At 46.1% G+C, this 17,374-nt stretch overlaps 1 protein-coding gene across 11 annotated transcripts in view; it reads right to left on the reverse strand.

Moving 5' to 3' along the window:
- The window catches only part of RIN2 (Ras and Rab interactor 2), a 250,681-nt gene that overhangs the window by 46,089 nt on the left and 187,218 nt on the right, over window positions 1-17,374 (reverse strand). For all 11 annotated transcript variants that reach the window (XM_033185479.1, XM_033185474.1, XM_033185472.1 and 8 more), the window contains one exon: window positions 98-290. In XM_033185479.1, coding sequence (XP_033041370.1) covers window positions 98-290 — 193 coding nt within the window. The remainder of the gene's footprint in view (window positions 1-97; window positions 291-17,374) is intronic.

Genomic DNA, 17,374 nt, shown 5'->3' on the forward strand with positions numbered 1-17,374 from the left:
CTGGGAAGAACTTTCTGGAACTAACTCCAAGTGTTTTTCTTTAAGCCGGCAGCAGTCCTGCCTGCCTTAACCTGCTTCCCGAGGTTCTGAGTCTTACCCCCGGAGGCTGGGCCTGCAGGACCTCTGCTGCCTCCTCTTCACTCAGACCCAGCTGCAGCCATATGGGGTGGGTGTGGAGAAGCCGGTCCAAGATGCTGAGCCTGTTAGAGAGGCTGTCATAGCCTGAGTCCCGGGCACAGGTCTTCACGTCCTCTTCCTCGGAATAGCCACCATCCTTGTGTCTTACCATGCTAGGAGAAAGAGAAGCGGCAGGGTCAGCTGGCTACAGTACCATTTCCCTAACAAGGAGACCGTCCCTACAAGTTCATAGGCCAGGCTTGCCACTGCACATACCCCATCTTGTGATTGCCCCCTTAATCATCTTCTCTTCCAGACTGAAAGCTTTCTGAGGGCAGACACATTGTTTTATTTTACCCTATATCTTTAATATTAAAAAGAACACTTTGCACTGGACAGACCTGACCTTCTATTTCTAACCCCATTTTCAAAAGTTCTAAGCATCCGAAATGCCGTTTATTCAGGCTTTGTCTTCTGACATAAAACATGTTTTTTTTTTTTCTTTGTTTTTGAGATGGAGTCTCATTCTGTTGCCCAGGCTGGAGTGTAGTGGCACGATCTGGGCTCACTGCAACCTCCGTCTCCTGGGTTCAAGTGATTCTCCTGCCTCAGCCTCCCGAGTAGCAGGGATGACAGGCACCCACCACCATGCCCCGGCTAATTTTTGTATTTTTAATAGAGGTGGGGTTTTGCCATGTTGGCCAGGCTGGTCTTGAACTCCTGACCTCAGATGATCCGTCCACCTCAGCCTCCCAAAGTGCTGGGATTACAGGCGTGAGCCACCCCGACTGGCTGACATAAAACATTTCTAACTTTGAGGACAGATCCCTAAATGCGAAACAGCATGGATGGTAACCTCAGTTCCTAATGCTCAGTAGCATTTCTCATAAGCACAGCCATGCGCCAGTCTAAAGGCAAATGCGCTCACACAGATTTATTTTGTACCTGAATGAATGGATTTTATTTCTTCTCACAAATCTAAGCATTTTTATTACTGACATTATTTATAATAAAACTTCACAGAGGAGTGATGCTGTGCTATTTGTAAAATCATGTCGACATTATTTATAATAACTAAGAAGTGGAAACAACCCAAATGTCTGTCAGTTGATGGGTGGGTGAACAAAATGTGGCTGAGCGTGGCGGCTCATGCCCATAATCCCAGCACTTTGGCAGGTTGAGGCGGACAGATCACTTGAGCCCAGGAGTTCGAAGCCAGCCTGTGGAACACAGTGAAATCCCATTTCTACTAAAAATACAAAAATCAGCCAGGTGTGGTCAGGTGCACCTGTTGTCCCAGCTACTCAGGAGGGTGAGGTGGGAGGATCGCTTGAGCCTGGGAGGTTAAGGCTGAAGTGAACCATGATCCCACCACTGCACTCCAGCCTGGACAACAGGAGTGAGACCCTGTCTCAAAAAAAGAAGAAAAAAAAAAGCAATCTATTCTTACAATGGAATATTATTCAGCCATAAAAAGGAATAGAGCACGGATGCATGCTGCAACATGGATAAACTTGGAAAGCATTATGTTCAGTGACAGAAGCCAGATGCATAAGGCCACATACTGAATGACTCTATTTACATGAAATATCCAGAACGGGCAAACCTACAGAGACACAAAGTAGATTAGTGGGTGCCAGGGAATGAGGGAGAGAAAAGAGAATGGAGAGTGATTGCAAACAGGTACCGGTTTCGTTCTTCTGGGGTGATGGAAATGTTCTGGTATTAGATAGTGGTAATAATTGCACAACGTGTGAATGTACTAAAAACCCATGAATCATATACTTTAAAAGGGTGAATTTTATGGTATGTGAATTATATCTTAATGGCCAAACCATACTGACGTCCTTTTGGTGCCAATACCTTTTGGTTCTGTCAGTGAGTGTTTAATTCCCATTTCACCAATGAGAAGACTGAAGCCTAAGAAGTTACTGAGTTGTCCTGAGTGATAACAGCCTTGAAACAGCAGAGCTAGAAATTACACATACTCTGATATTTACCCAACTTTGTGGGTACCAAGTCAGGTCAGGGACACAGGGGTGAGGGGCACAAAGGTCAGGTCAGGTCAGGGACACAGGGGTGAGGGGCACAGAGGTCAGGTCAGGGACACAGGGGTGAGGGGCACAGAGGTCAGGTCAGGTCAGGGACACAGGGGTGAGGGGCACAGAGGTCAGGTCAGGTCAGGGACACAGGGGTGAGGGGCACAGAGGTCAGGTCAGGTCAGGAACACAGGGGTAAGGGGCACAGAGGTCAGGTCAGGTCAGGGACACAGGGGTGAGGGGCACAGAGGTCAGGTCAGGGACACAGGGGTGAGGGGCACAGAGGTCAGGTCAGGTCAGGGACACAGGGGTGAGGGGCACAGAGGTCAAGGACACGGGGCAGTTTGTATCCATGTAGCGGCTGTTGTGTGCCAAGCCCTTTACCTACATTCTCTCATTTACTCCTCTCGACAGCCCTGAACCACAGGCACCATGATCCCCGTTTTACAGAGGACCAGGAGGCTGAGCCCAGGTCAGGACCTTGCTCAAGGTCAAGCCCCTGGTTAGAGGGAGGGGCTGACATTCCATCCAAGGCAGCTTCGCTCTGGGTTCTCTCCCCCTTTACCAAACTCAGAACTGATGCTTTCCCTGGCTCTCAAGGAGCAGGTCATCAAGCCCTATCCTGGGGCAGCCAAGGGACACCAGACCTCACCATTCATGTCCAAACAAGCAGGTTTAGCTTGGGGTACATATGGTCTTCAATCCTCTAAACCCAAAGGAACTCAACTGTGTGATCTAGATAATGTCTTTAGCATTGAGAAGGATGGATAATGAAACCAAATGTATGATGAGAGTTATAAAAAGGAAATTAAAGAAAGGAAGTGTGATAGCTCCACATGGACAACTCTACTCCTAAGAGGTGGGACTGAATTTAGAAGAAGCCAATCTATGCCGATCATTTTTGGGTGTGCAGACTCAATAATAATACCCAGTGTTGGCATGTGGCCTGGCCAGAGACCCCATCCCAACTTCTCTCCATCACCTTCGTGACTTTCTGCAGGCCTGAGGAATCTCACTCATTCATTCAAGATTTATCTTTTTATTTCTTCTCAAACATATGAATGCTTTGCTCAACTTCTGCTACAAGTTTCCAGGTAGGAGACTGCCAAAAAGAATAGTTTCTCCGGCCGGGCGCGGTGGCTCAAGCCTGTAATCCCAGCACTTTGGGAGGCCGAGACGGGCGGATCACGAGGTCAGGAGATCAAGACCATCCTGGCTAACACGGTGAACCCCGTCTCTACTAAAAATACAAAAAACTAGCCGGGTGAGGTGGCGGGCGCCTGTAGTCCCAGCTACTCGGGAGGCTGAGGCAGGAGAATGGCGTAAACCCGGGAGGCGGAGCTTGCAGTGAGCTGAGATCCGCCACTGCACTCCAGCCGGGCGACAGAGCGAGACTCCGTCTCAAAAAAAAAAAAAAAAAGAATAGTTTCTCCTTCTGCAAATGCCATTCCAGCACCTGCAGGTATTAGGAAGTGGATATTTGCAGTTAAAAAAACATACTCTTCAAAGTGAAGCTGGTGTTAAAATTCCTTTCATAGAAGGCATTTCACTGGCTCTTTTGGAGCCAGCTTTAGACAAGTGATTCTAAACCCTGGCTGCTGATAAAAATCACCTAAAAAAGCCAGGTGTGGAGGGCCGTGCACGGTAGCGCATGCCTGTAATCCCAGCACTTTGGGAGGCCGAGGCAGGTAGATCACGAGGTCAGGAGATCGAGACCATCCTGGCTAACACAGTGAAACCCCGTCTCTACTAAAAATACAAAAATTAGCCAGGCGTGGCGGTTGGCACCTGTAGTCCCAGCTACTTGGGAGGCTGAGGCAGGAGAATGGCGTGAACCCAGGAGGTGGAGCTTGCAGTGAGCCGAGATCGTGCCACTGCACTCCAGCCTGGGCGACAAAGCGAGACTCCGTCTCGGGGGGGGGGAAAAAAAGCCTGTTGTGTTGTGGCTAAACCTGTAATCCCAGCACTTTGGGAGGCTGAGGCAGGCAGATCACCTGAGACCAGGAGTTCAAGACCAGCCTGGCCAACATAGTGAATCCCCGTCTCTACTAAAATATAAAAAGTAGCTAGGGGTGGTGGTGGGCGCCTGTAGTCCCAGCTACTCAGGAGGCTAGGACAGGAGAATCGCTTGAACTTGGGGAGGTGGAGGTTGCAGTGAGTGGAGATCGCGCCACTGCACTCCAGCCTGGGCGACAGAGCAAGAGCCTGTCTCAAAAAGAAAGAAAGTAAAAAAAAAGCCAGGTGCAGTGGCTCACGCCTGCAATCCCAGCACACTTTGGGAGGCTGAGGCGGTTGGATCACCAGAAGTCAGGAGTTCAAGATCAGCCTGGTCAACATGGTGAAACCCTGTCTCTACTAAAAATACCAAAATTAGCTGGGCATGGTGGCGCACACCTGTAGTCCCAGCTACTCGGGAGGCTGAGGCAGGAGAACAGCTTGAACTTGGGAGGCGGAGGTTGCAGTGAGCTGAGATCGTTCCACTATACTCCAGCCTGGGCAACAAAGCAAGATTCCATCTCAAAAAAAAAAAAAAAAAAAACAAAAATTTCCCAGGGGATCTCAATGTGCAACCAAGTTTACAACCACTACTTTGGATCAGTGTTTGTCAAACTTGAGCGCCTGTGTGAAAGTCACCTGGGGTTTGTTAAGCCACAGATTCCTGATTTCAGACTCACAGCTTCTGCAGGCGTGGCGTGAGCCAGAGACATTTCATTTCTAACAAGCTCTCGGTGACCAATCTGAGGACAACACTGTAAGGCGTGGGGTGAGCCAGAGACATTGCATTTCTAACAAGCTCTCAGTGACCAATCTGAGGACAACACTGTAAGGAGCATTTGCCTGAGGTGCAAGTGTAAAACATGCATATTAACTCAGATCCAATTAGGGGTTTGGTTTGGTTTTGTTAGGGGCTGGGGGCGAGGGATGGGTACCATGTCACTAAAATAATTCTTGGTGACTAAGTGAATATTTTATCACTGCCACCTCAGGTTGGCCATATTTTGCCAAGTCCAAATTGGACAGTGTCTAACATGACAATTGTGATGCTCATGTGTGCTGAAAGTAAACATGTTGACATATCTTCCTTCCCTAGAAGGGCACATCCTGTGACTCCTCTGTGGTTTCAAGGAGCTTTTGAAAAGCCTTTGTTCTGACAAGTGACCTCAGCTTAAAAAGCAGGGACCAGACAGGAAGATGGTGAACAAAATTCATGGGGCCTCGTAAATGAGCAACCATAAATTATCCCTTGCCTTTGCAAATGACTAAACTAACTCCCTGATTCAGCCAGCCACTTGAGGTTTATAGCATGTTATTATAGGACAAATTGGCTTTAATCAGGAACAACCTTCAGGAAGAACTAATGTGAGGACATCGAACACGTAGGGGATGCTACTGGTGCCCCACCTAGAGCCCCTCCTCTAGGGCAGGCACCCATGCCCCCGCTGCTGCGAGTGTTGGCTGGGGAAAGCTCACAGCTGCTCCTCTTCTCCTGGAAATGCTCAGGAAGCCACATCCTCTCCCTGAGAGCAGACTCACTGCCAATGACATACTGTTATGTACTTTCTACATATGTGAGATGGAGAAGAGTGGCCTTCTAGCCTCAAGGTGCGACAACTTTGGGGGCTATTCAAGCTGCTGAGCTCCCTGTGGGACCAGGCAGAGCCCACATCTTTGCTTTGCCTCCTCCCTGTCCCATCCTGGATCCCTCACTCCTTGGCAGACTGTTCCTGAATCACTTGCACAAGAAGCCCCGAATCAGGTTCTCCTTCCAGGGAACTCAACTTATGACAGAACTTGATGAGATTAATAGAAACTAATGATTGCTAAGAAAGGTGTCTGCATGCAAACAGGAAGGAAGGCAGTGAACAGAGGTTCATAAAAGGTAAAACACTGTGATGCAATCCAGGAAATTCCAATAAAAACATGGCCATAGTGGAGTGGCCACAGAGCCAAGCTCAGGGCAGGAAGCATGAGGTTCCTCTCCTAGCTTGGCTGGACACGTGAGACCTTGCTCAGGTCCCTTTCTGAGCCTCATCCTTTTGATCTGAAAACAGTAAATAACAATACCTTCACCACCAGCTAGTAATCAATGCAAGCAAAAATTGTGAGTGGATGCTAAAATCAGAAGGCAAAAGACTTAGAAAATAGGATAGTCATAGTCTTAAAATATCACCTCACAGATCACTTAACGACTTGTGAAAATGGAAAGGTACCCTGGCAATGGAGGAACCTGGTAGATGCCACCTTAATCAAGTGATCTGTATTAACTCCTCCAAAAATGAGCCACCCTGACATCATGTGCCCCGACGTGAAGCTCTGAGAAGGTACCATGTCACCCAGGTGTCTTTCCTGCCCCCAAATATGACTCACCTGAATGTATACAGGAGAAAAAAATCAGAAAAATCCAAATTTCAGTGACTGCAAAACCAATGGCCAAAACTTCAAAAATGTCAATATCATGAATTTTAACAGGCTATAGGATTAACACAGGTTCGAGGTGAATAAAGAGATGTGATAACTACATGCAGTGCATAGCCTTGAACTCATACGGCATCAGTATAAAAAGATCTATAAAGGACAATTTCACCTGTAATCCCAGCACTATGAGAAGCCAATGTGTACGGATTGCTTGACCTCAGGAGTTTGAGGCCAGCCTGGGCAACATGGCAAAACCTGGTCTCTACAAAATATACAGAAAAGAATTAGCCAGGCATAGTGGAGCGTGCCTCTGGTCCCAACTACTCCAGAGGCTAAGGCGGGAGGATCGCTTGAGCTTGGGAGGTGGAGGTTGCAGTGAGCTGAGATGGCGCCACTGCACTTCAGCCTGGGTGACAGAGTTAGACTCTGCCTCAAAAAAAAAAAAGAGGTAGCCGGGCACAGTGGTATGTGCCTATAGTCCCAGCTACAGCGACTCAGGAGGCTAAGGCAGGAGAACTGTTTGAACCTGAGAGGTGGAGGTTGCATTGAGCCAAGACCATACCATTGCACTCCAGCCTGGGTGACAGAGCAAGACCTCATCTCAATAATAAAATAAAATAAAATAAAATAAAATAAAATAAGATGGATAATTTCCTAAGCGTGATAATTTTATTATGCTTACAAAGGAAAAATGCTCTTATTCTTAAGACACGAATATTGAAAAATTTAAGGGCAAAGTATAAACATGTTTGAAAGTGTCAAAAAGAAAGAAAGTGTCAAATGGTGAGCTCCGCCTAAAAAGAAAAAAAAATAGGGAGATAAAAAAAATGTAGCAAAATTTCAACACATAGTGAATTAAGTGACCAGTGCTATCTTTGCAACTTTTCCATAATGTTTGAAATTTCTCAAAATAATAGGTTGGAGGAGAAGTAATAATATCTACCATCTCACTGAGTTTTTATGACTATAAAACTCATTTATTTGTGCAGCCATTCCCACTATGTCTAGGTGTCTAGGGCTGCTATCATGAGGAGATAAAACTTAGGTACAGATACAATGAGACTCACCTGTGAATACAATGGGCAAACCACAGAATGCCCCTCAAAGTATAAGGTGCCTCTAGGGGCAGAGAACAAACACTCACCCAAAAGTCACAGCCTCCACCCATCCCAATTCCAACCAAACCTGGGCCTCATGGCTGTGAAGCAGATGGGTGGATCTTCCGTCCACTTTGGAAGGGCAGGGCTCTCCAGCACCTGTCCTGCTATTGTGAAAACCAGGTTAAGGCTCTTTGGCGTATGGGATGAGAGAGGCCTTTCCACTGGGCTGGATTTCCTTCCTTCCCACGCCCAGCGTTAGTTGCCTGAGCAGGTGGAAGAATAAGTGATTGCAGAAAGCTCGTTCTGAACAGGACAACCAGGCAGACAAGGGTTAGTTTTACTAACACTGCCAGAATCAGATTCACTTGAGCAGAGCAGAGCTTCCAAACGATGCATGCCTTTTCTTGTCCTAATTCCAGAAGAACAGTACAGTCTACCAGCACAGCCCCTAATGACCAGTCCTAGCGACTAGGGTCTAGACAAAGCGTGCTATGAAGCCTCCCTTGCACCTCCCCCTACATCACCCGCTACCCCGAGCTCCGTCCCCAACCATACATCTGAAGTGTACCCTTTGACCTTGCAAATGAGAGACAATTAATAAGGCAAAAATACATAGAAATTTGATACGAGGTCATTTCTGTGGCAAAAAGTACTGACAGAGTAAAGTCAACAACTTTCTAGATATAAGAATCCTAGTTTGGCTGTTAAACAGCAAAAAGAAAGTTCAAGGTAAAATGCCAAATCCTTACTCTGTCAATCAAAGATGGTGCACATCCATTAGGCTATAGGTGTCAGCAGGTGTGCTCTGCTCTGTATGGCTCTGCCCTCAGTGGTAGGACACGAGGATAAACAAGTTAAACAAAAAGCCCCCTAAACCTCCTCTGTGTGTGTAAAACCACACCTTCACTAAGCTGAACAATTAGATATTTATTTATTTATTTATTTATTTTGAGACGGAGTCTGGCTCTGTCACCCAGGCTGGAGTCCAATGGTGTAATCTTGGCTCACTGCAACCTCTGCCTCCCAGGTTCAAGTGATTCTCCAGCCTCAGCCCCTAAGTAGCTGGAATCACAGGCACGCACCACCATGCCTGGCTAATTTTTGTATTTTTTTAATAGAGACGAGGTTTCACCATGTTGGCCAGGCTGGTCTTGAACTCCTGATCTCAGGAGATCCACCAGCCTTAGCCTCCCAAAGTGTTGGGATTACAGGTGTGAGCCACAGCATCCAGCCTAGATTTTTTTTAAAAATAAAATGACGTCCTGGTGCAGTGGCCTATACCCTAATCCCAGCATTTTGGGAGGCAGAGGGAGGTGAATTGCTTGAGCCTAGGAAGTCGAGGCTGCAGTGAGCTGTGATCATGCCACTACACTCCAGCCTGGGCAACAGAGTGAGACCTTGTCTCAATAAGTAAACAAATACATAAAATTAAAATTAAAATCGTTCAAGACAATCACTTTTGTCTGGGACACACTTCCAAGTTGCCTTGGAGAGTGCTCCTGAGAAACTGGAGTTTCTAAATGGACAATTTAATATCATCTATCATAAGATGTGCCTGATTTTTTTTAAGAACAAAAGTGATTTCAAACAAATATTTAAAATGTACTATGAATTTTCCACCAGGCTGGCCAACATGGTGAAACCCCGTCTTTACTAAAAGTACAAAAATTAGCCGGGTGTGGTGGCGTGCTCCTGTAGTCCCAGCTACTCGGGAGGCTGAGGCAGGAGAATGGCTTGAACCCGGGAGGCGGAGGTTGCAGTGAGCCAGAGCACGCCACTGCACTCCAGCCTGGGCGACAGAGGGATACTGTGTCTACAAAAATATATAGATAGATAGATAGATACTTTTTCCAGTCTACAGCAGACTGTTAGATCATAATTCAGCTAAAAAAGGATTGGTTTAGTTAATTAACAATATCTGAAAACCCCTCATAGAATGAATGGCAAGTCCCCTCTGGAGATAAATAAGGCAGTTGTGGCCCCTAAGTCAAGTGATGCTTTCCTAGGGGAAGTTCCATAGTTCTCCGGCTCCCTTCTGTGTGTCTGTGCCAGCGGCTGTGTCTCAGCACAGTCACTATCACATCTGCCTCAAAGCTGGAACCATTTGTGGTCTACCCTTGTGTTTTATCAAGGTAACCTGTTTTGCTTCTACTTACATGAGTCATCTGGTGACACTGGGATGACTGGGTCAGCAGTTAGTTGGAGGAAGGATTATCACAGTTTCTCAAAAGCAGCTGGGTTTCCGCTTTTATCCCAGTTCCCCAAGCCCTGGCCGTAGACATGACCTTCTTTCCCTTGTCAGGCTCCACAAGGTATGGAGAACTCTCCCCTTGGAAGGGAGACACCTGCTTGCTTTGCCGGCTTTCCCAGGCCAGTTCTGGTGGAATCTACAAGGACGGCCCCAGACCTGGGATTTGAAGGAGTGAGCGGTAGGCTCCTCCCATGTCTCTCCTTGCAAGTCTTACCTTTCTGGCCAGGCACTCCCTGAAAACAGTCTTTACGAAAAATTCCTGGCTTTTCTTGAAGCCTGAGGGCTCATTCCCTGAAGGTTTCTGGGAATCTTCTAGACTTTTATGAAAACAAAGTTTTTCATTGTTTACATGGTAAGTGTTTAATAAGTGGTTACAGAATGAAGACAATGGGCTAATTATCATTAACAGGGTGATAAGTTCTTATCAATAAAACAAAAACAACAACAAAAGCAGAGCTCAGGTTCCACATTGCTTTTGCCTCTGACTAAATTATGGTTTAAGATTCATTACATCGCTTGTCTCCCAAACATAAAGAACTGTAGTTTTGCTACTAAGTGGAAAACCCGAAAACAAAATAAAGCTCTAATGGTGGAAAAGTGTAGATTAATTTTGATATCTAAATTTTTAATTTTAAAAATTACTTTTTTAGAGATGGGGGTCTTGCTGAATTTCCCAGGCTGGTCTCAAACTCCTGGCCTTAAGTGATCCTCCTGCCTCAGCCTCAGCTTCCTGAGTAGCTGGGGCTATAGGCACAAGCCACCTCGCCTAGCCCAATTTTGATATTTTGTAATATCTCAATGTGGTTAGAAACTGACAATATTTCCCAAAAAGTGATGGCTATAGCAAGGTAATCCATGGAGGCATGGTTTTAATTTTAATGACCCTTACTTATTTTAATGGTTATATGTATTCAGTGTGTTTCCTAATTATGGTAAAGATACTGAATTTGGTTTTTTTTTTTTTTTTTTTGACAGTCTGTCACCCAGGCTGGAGTGCAGTGGTGTGATCTCGGCTCACTGCAACCTCCGCCTCCTGGGTTCGAGCAATTCTTCCGTCTCAGCCTCCTGAGCAGTTGGGACTTCAGCTAATTTTTGTATTTTTAGTAGAGACGGATTTTGCCATGTTGGCCAGGCTGGTCTCGAACTCCTGATGTCAGGTGATCCACCCACCTCGGCCTCCCAAAGTGCTGGGAATACAGGTGTGAGATACCGCATCAGGCTGAATCTGCTTTTTCCTTTTTTTTTTTTTTTTCTTTGAGATAGAATCTCACTCTGTTGCCCAGGGCTGGAGTGCAGTGGTGACACAATCTCAGCTTACCGCAACCTCTGTCTCCCAGGTTCAGGCAATTCTTTTGCCTCAACCTCTTGAGTAGCTGGGACTACAGGCACGCGCCACCATGCCGGACTAATATTTGCATTCTTAGTAGAGACGGGGTTTCGCCATGTTGGCCAGGCCGGTCTCGAACTCCTGGCCTCAATCGATCCTCCCACCTTGGTCTCTCAAAGTGCTGGGATTCCAGGTGTGAGCCCCCGCACTGGCCTGGGGAGATCATCCTGTAGATGCATCTACATGCTGTTGCTCAGCTTCCTCCTTACTGAGTTCAAGCTACTAGGAATGTCTCCTGCCATATCTGGCTCCTACCTACTTACCTACCTGTCAAACTGAGTTCAAATCCTCATCCCTTATCTCTTTCAGCTGCAAGTAATCTATGACCCATCACATTCCTTCCTTACTGTCCCCACACCTCCAGGGAACCTATCCCATTCCACTCTGGTCAGACTTCTCTCCCTTACTAGCCTGGCCTCATCCCCAGGCCATATTCAGGCCTAGCCCTGGGCAGGCATTAATAAAAGGTCTGCTTTAGGCTTGACCAGGAGCCTGAGGAGGAGGTGATCAGCAGAGAGCAAGGTTTACGGAAGAGGTGGAGCTTAGTGGGCAGGAAGAAAGGTTCTTACGGGTACCGGGCAGTTTCTTTCTGAGGCCTCCTAACAAATACAATCCGCTGCTCAGCTCCAGCCTCAGGAGACAAAGGGTTCTTGTTTCTGTGCTTATCAGGAAATTGGCGGCAAAAATCACCACAGCTACCAAGAGCCCCCTGACCTTTGGCCATCTCTGGGGCAAGAAAAGGAGGCAGCTCCAATCCTTTCAGAAAAACAAATCCTTCCTTATTGCTCCTGAATTTCTCCCATGGACACCCCTTCTAAGCTCAAGTCAGCTAGCAAGGAGTGGGCTTTGAGTGGCTTTGGTTGTAAAAGTCAATGATGTTCTTGCAGTCTACACAGTGGAAAAAAAACGGTAAGAAAGATAAAAAGAAAAGTCAATGATGAGCTTTAGTTTAGAATTACAATAATTCTACGCCCACCAATACCAGACATTGGAGACCAATGCTCCATCCAAGATCTCCAAATACAGAATGCTTTATTCCAGCACGGAGAATGAGATTTAGAATTCCAACAAAAGTGGCCTGCTGAGTGCAGGAGAAAGTAGAGGGTAGACAGTCCTGGCAGGAAAGTGCCCTTGGATGAAGGCAGGCGCAGTGCACAAGGTATGAAGAAATCCCAGTGGGAACCCCATGCACACAGCTTCAGGGGCTTTCGCATTCAATCCTCAATTTATCTGGAATCAAAGCCATTCACTTCCTGCCCATGTGAGTGCACTGAAATCACGATGATATTTTTGGTAAGGCATGTCATAGTTTCAATGGAATCAACCCTGATTCTAGTCTCCCTCAGTCTCCTAATCTTCAGCGGTTAGGTGGAAAGAGGACCCAAAGTCAGACTTGAATCAGAGCCTCAGCACTGTCCCTTCGTCACTGTGAGGCCTGCACCCATTACCACGCACCACTTAGCCTCAGTTTCCCTGTGTCTAAAAACGGATTCTTGTTGAAAAAAGGAATCTGTTAGCAAAACAGATAAACAGAACCCGAAAAGAACTTCTGATTCGAAGTGCCTGGAATGTCTTTGAAACTATGAGTAAAGGTTCAGTTCCGTGGGAGTTTCCAGGATGACTTCTTACTGTCTCCTAATTTTTGGATAGTCACAAAAATAAAGCGAGGCAATGTGTTTCCATTCTAGGACTGACAAATACTGTTGTATAAACACAACTCTGGAGCTTGTTTTGGCAGCATTTTGTGTGACCTGGGAGAAAGTAAAACCCCAAAGCTTCTAGAGGCTGGCTTCCAGCAGGTCCTGGAAGCGGGAGAGTTCTCCATCTACCTTTAGTGTCCAGGCTCAACCTGGACTCTAGTGTCACCATCCTCAACTTTCAGATGGAAAAAGAAAAAAAAAAGCCTCTTCTTTTGATATTTTTGTGTTAAAATGTCCATGTATATCATGCTTCTCCAGGAGCCTCCCTTCAGCTGCATGCCAGACTAAAACCTTTTTCCAGGCTGTTGTCTTAACCAGCTGCAAAGGCAAGAAAGGTACACCCTGGGATGTGGCACTGCCAGAGGACCCAGGCTTCTAGTTACAAGAGGCCAATGCAGGGGTCATCTTATGAATCAAGGATGAGACAGAAGTCAGAGTCTTGTGCCCACCATGGTCCTGCTCTTGGGACAGTAGATCCTTGACCATGTATCAAAGGGAACACAAATATACATCCCAAATGCCACGCCGCGGCCGAGATGCCTGGATAGGTGGGAGATGAAGCCAGGACTTAGTGGGGCTGGGAGAAGAGAGGTGGTGGGTCTGGGATCAACAACTTCTGGAAAAATATTAGAACCAGAGGCCCCTTATGTAAAGAGACAGAAAATAATGGCTCACATCGAAGATATCTATCGACTAAAAATCTCTGACTCAGGACCAATTCCAATTTGTGTTAAACACATACACACACACAGAACAAACAAAAAATACCCAGAGAAACTTCAAATTCAAAAATACCTAGAAGTTGATGTCTAATGATTTCTTAACACCTTCAGACATAAAAATATTTCTTTGGAATTTTGAAGTTCAGAACTTGAGTCTAGTTATAGGTTAAAAACAAAAAAACAAAAAAAAGGGCCGGTCACAGTGGCTCACACCTGTAATCCCAGCACTTTGGGAGGCCGAGACGGGCGGATCACGAGGTCAGGAGATCGAGACCATCCTGGCTAACACGGTGAAACCCCGTCTCTACTAAAAATACAAAAAATTAGCCAGGCGCGGTGGCGGGTGCCTGCAGTCCCAGTTACACAGGAGGCTGAGGCAGGAGAATGGCGTGAACCCGGGAGGCGGAGCTTGCAGCGAGTGGAGATCGCACCACTGCACTCCAGCCTGGGCGACAGAGCGAGACTCTGTCTCGAAAAAAAAAAAAAAAAAGAAAAGAAAAGAATTTTGAAATGGAATTAAACATGTCTCTGTAATATTCTATTAGTCTGGAGAAGCAGGGAAACCCCAATCCATTCTGGACACAGCAGGACCCTGGCCTGGCTAACACAGTTGACAGCATGGAAATGGCCAGGTGAGCAGAAGAAACCTGTTACCCGCCACCCAGCGTGGGAAGACTAGTGGCAGAAAGTCCTGAGGAAATGGATTGTCTTAGAAGGACCACTGCATATTTAGCCAAGTTTTAAGGGCTATCAGAGGCCATCCAGTTTATCTCCTTATTTGAGATCAAAATGCTAGAAATTGATAAAACTGGTCCTAGGTCCAGTTTTCCAACTTATGCAGTTTCCCTAGAGCAAGCAAGTGCATACTTAATTCCTCAAGGCCTTTTTTTTTGTCCCATTAAACTCTAAAAGGAAAAAGAATCACTAGCACATTTGAGGTTACGGATTTTATTTCTCCAAGGAGAAGGGCTGCTGCTTTTTGAGGGTGGAGGCCCAACTTCCTCAAAAAAGATTTGTAAGAGCGTGTCACGGGAGGACTATTCTGAAAAACTTTTAGGGCCTTTGGTAATTTTTAAGTTCTATCAACAGAGGCCCAGCAGAAGAGGACACAGAAATGGGAACAAAATCGCATGTCTGCCTCTGGGGAGACACTGCCATTTTCAGGAGGTAAGAAAAAGTGGTGGCTATTTTGCCCAGGAACTTCCTCTCGTGGACTCTCCAGCTGGAGATGAAAAGGCCAGATACGGAGTGAATGCTGGCAGAAGCTTTTATTCATTCCTGTAAAAATAAGAAAGAGGAACAAAGAACCTGTTGTCCTGGTTGCCCTTGGAGCTGAAAACAGGCAAAAGAAGGAGCCAGGCGGGCTCCAGTCTTGGTCCCGATGCCCTTTGAGCCCGGGGCATGCACCCTGCTTCACGGAAAGGCAAGCGTTCCATGGATTGGCAGTTTCTAGTATTTTTTTTTTTTTTTTTTTTTTTTTTTTTTTTTTTTTTTGAGACGGAGTCTTGCTCTGTCGCCGGGGCTGGAGTGCAGTGGCCGGATCTCAGCTCACTGCAAGCTCCGCCTCCCGGGTTCACGCCATTCTCCTGCCTCAGCCTCCCGAGTAGCTGGGACTACAGACGCCCGCCACCTCGCCCGGCTAGTTTTTTGTATTTTTTAGTAGAGACGGGGTTTCACAGTGTTCGCCAGGATGGTCTCGATCTCCTGACCTCGTGATCCGCCCGTCTCGGCCTCCCAAAGTGCTGGGATTACAGGCTTGAGCCACCGCGCCCGGCCAGTTTCTAGTATTTAATTGCTTTGGGTTACACTAGTGTTATTTCCTAGCAGATGAATTCTAACTAAGCAGATATTTTATGGCAGAACCAACTGCCAATATGGCAGCAAAGCAAAGCCTACAGAGCACAAAATACCTCCAATATGCTGCTGGTGACATTGTGTGGCCAAGGTTTACTATAAAAAGATAAGCCAGCCACTACATTGGAAGGTGCTACCCATCAACAAAAACAGAATCAATTTCTAGGAAACTGCATTTCTAGGATGATCAAAAACACCCTTGTAACTCAGTGAAAAATCATACACGATCTACCATTTAAATGGATTGTAATGCAAAAACATCAGAAGGATACACATCAAAGCAAAGAATTAAATCAGCCAACCCAACAAACAAACAATCAAAAATGGTTTTATCTTGGAATGGGGGGGGTCAGGGTCAGGGTGTTGTTTATTTTGATTTTCTGCATTGTGGTTTTTCCACCACATACGTGTTTTACTTTTGGCCATCAAAAAAGAAATCTTACATGTCCCTTTTACCCCTTCCTAAAGATAACAGATATCACCAGTCAAGATAGACTGAACAGCTCTTTAGGGCATTTTTGATCTTACACTTCTTACTCATTCATCAATGAAATTAATGTACCTCTGACTTAGAGTTACCTGCTTCCCACCTGAGGTTCTCGGGACATCTGCTGTCCTCCTGTATTCATCTGACATATTCTATTATGTCCCATTTCATTACATCAGACTCACTTGTTTCCTCCTTAGGTTGTGTAAATCTTCAGGCTCCACTGTCTTTGTATTTTGATAAATAGGATCCACTGAACAAATATTTTCTTTTCTTTTTTTTTTTTTTGAGACAGAATCTCACTCTGTCACCCAGGCTGAAGTGCAGTGGCTTAATCTCGGCTCACTGCAGCCTCCATCTTCCAGGTTCAAGCAATTCTCCTGCCTCATCCTGAGTAGCTGGGATTACAGGCACAAGCCACTATGCCTGGATAATTTTTGTATTTTTAGTAGAGACGGGGTTTCACCATGTTGGCCAAGCTGGTCTTGAACTCCTGACCTCGTGATCCACCCACCTCAGCCTCCCAAAGTGCTGGGATTACAGGTGTGAGCCACCACACCCGGCTAAAATATTTTCTTTAATTTGAGTTTAGTGGTTGCTACATTGGTAAGAGTGTAGCAAAGAGCTGGTCAACCCTCATAGAATTCATTGAAATCATGTTCGGGACACTCCTGATTGAGCTGAAATATGGAAATATTCTAGGGGAATGGGGGTAAATTGATAAAACTAATCATAGTAGCGAATCCTCGGTGACATAGCCAGAAAATGTCTCACCATATACCTGTTGTTGCTACACGGCCTGCCCTGCAGCAGTAACAGGTTTGTGAGCAAAGCCATCGACATGTGATGTGTTTACTCTGTGGACATTCATCTAGCTGGATGCTTATTTGTGAATTTTGCTGAGTCATGTTTTACTTCAGTGGAAAATTATTTAAAAAGTAGCACTAAGTGAAGGTGGGCCTGGTTCCAAAAGCCACAGAGTCGCTAATGTGGTCACAACTGTCCCTCTTGAGACTTAAGGAAGTGGAGCTCTGGGCACCTTTTCCCCAGACTGTGGCCACTATTCTTCCCTTCTCATCTTCGGTTCTCACCTCTGGGCAAGTGAAGAAGTGAACGATTGTCCAAGGGAGGAGCCATCTGGGTTTCCTGTGGTTATAATGTCAATGCTGTCACATAGCCACTGAGAAGCTCAGAGCCTCCCAGAAGAGGCCGAAGGTGATGACCAGCTGCTACATTGTAGCATTGAGAAGAGCTGGCCAAGGAATTTTTGAATTCCATGTGTCATGTCTGGTTCTGTGGTG

Source organism: Trachypithecus francoisi, unplaced genomic scaffold, assembly GCF_009764315.1.
Source record: "Trachypithecus francoisi isolate TF-2019V2 unplaced genomic scaffold, Tfra_2.0 Lachesis_group21, whole genome shotgun sequence".
NCBI classification, from domain to species: Eukaryota; Metazoa; Chordata; class Mammalia; order Primates; family Cercopithecidae; genus Trachypithecus; species Trachypithecus francoisi.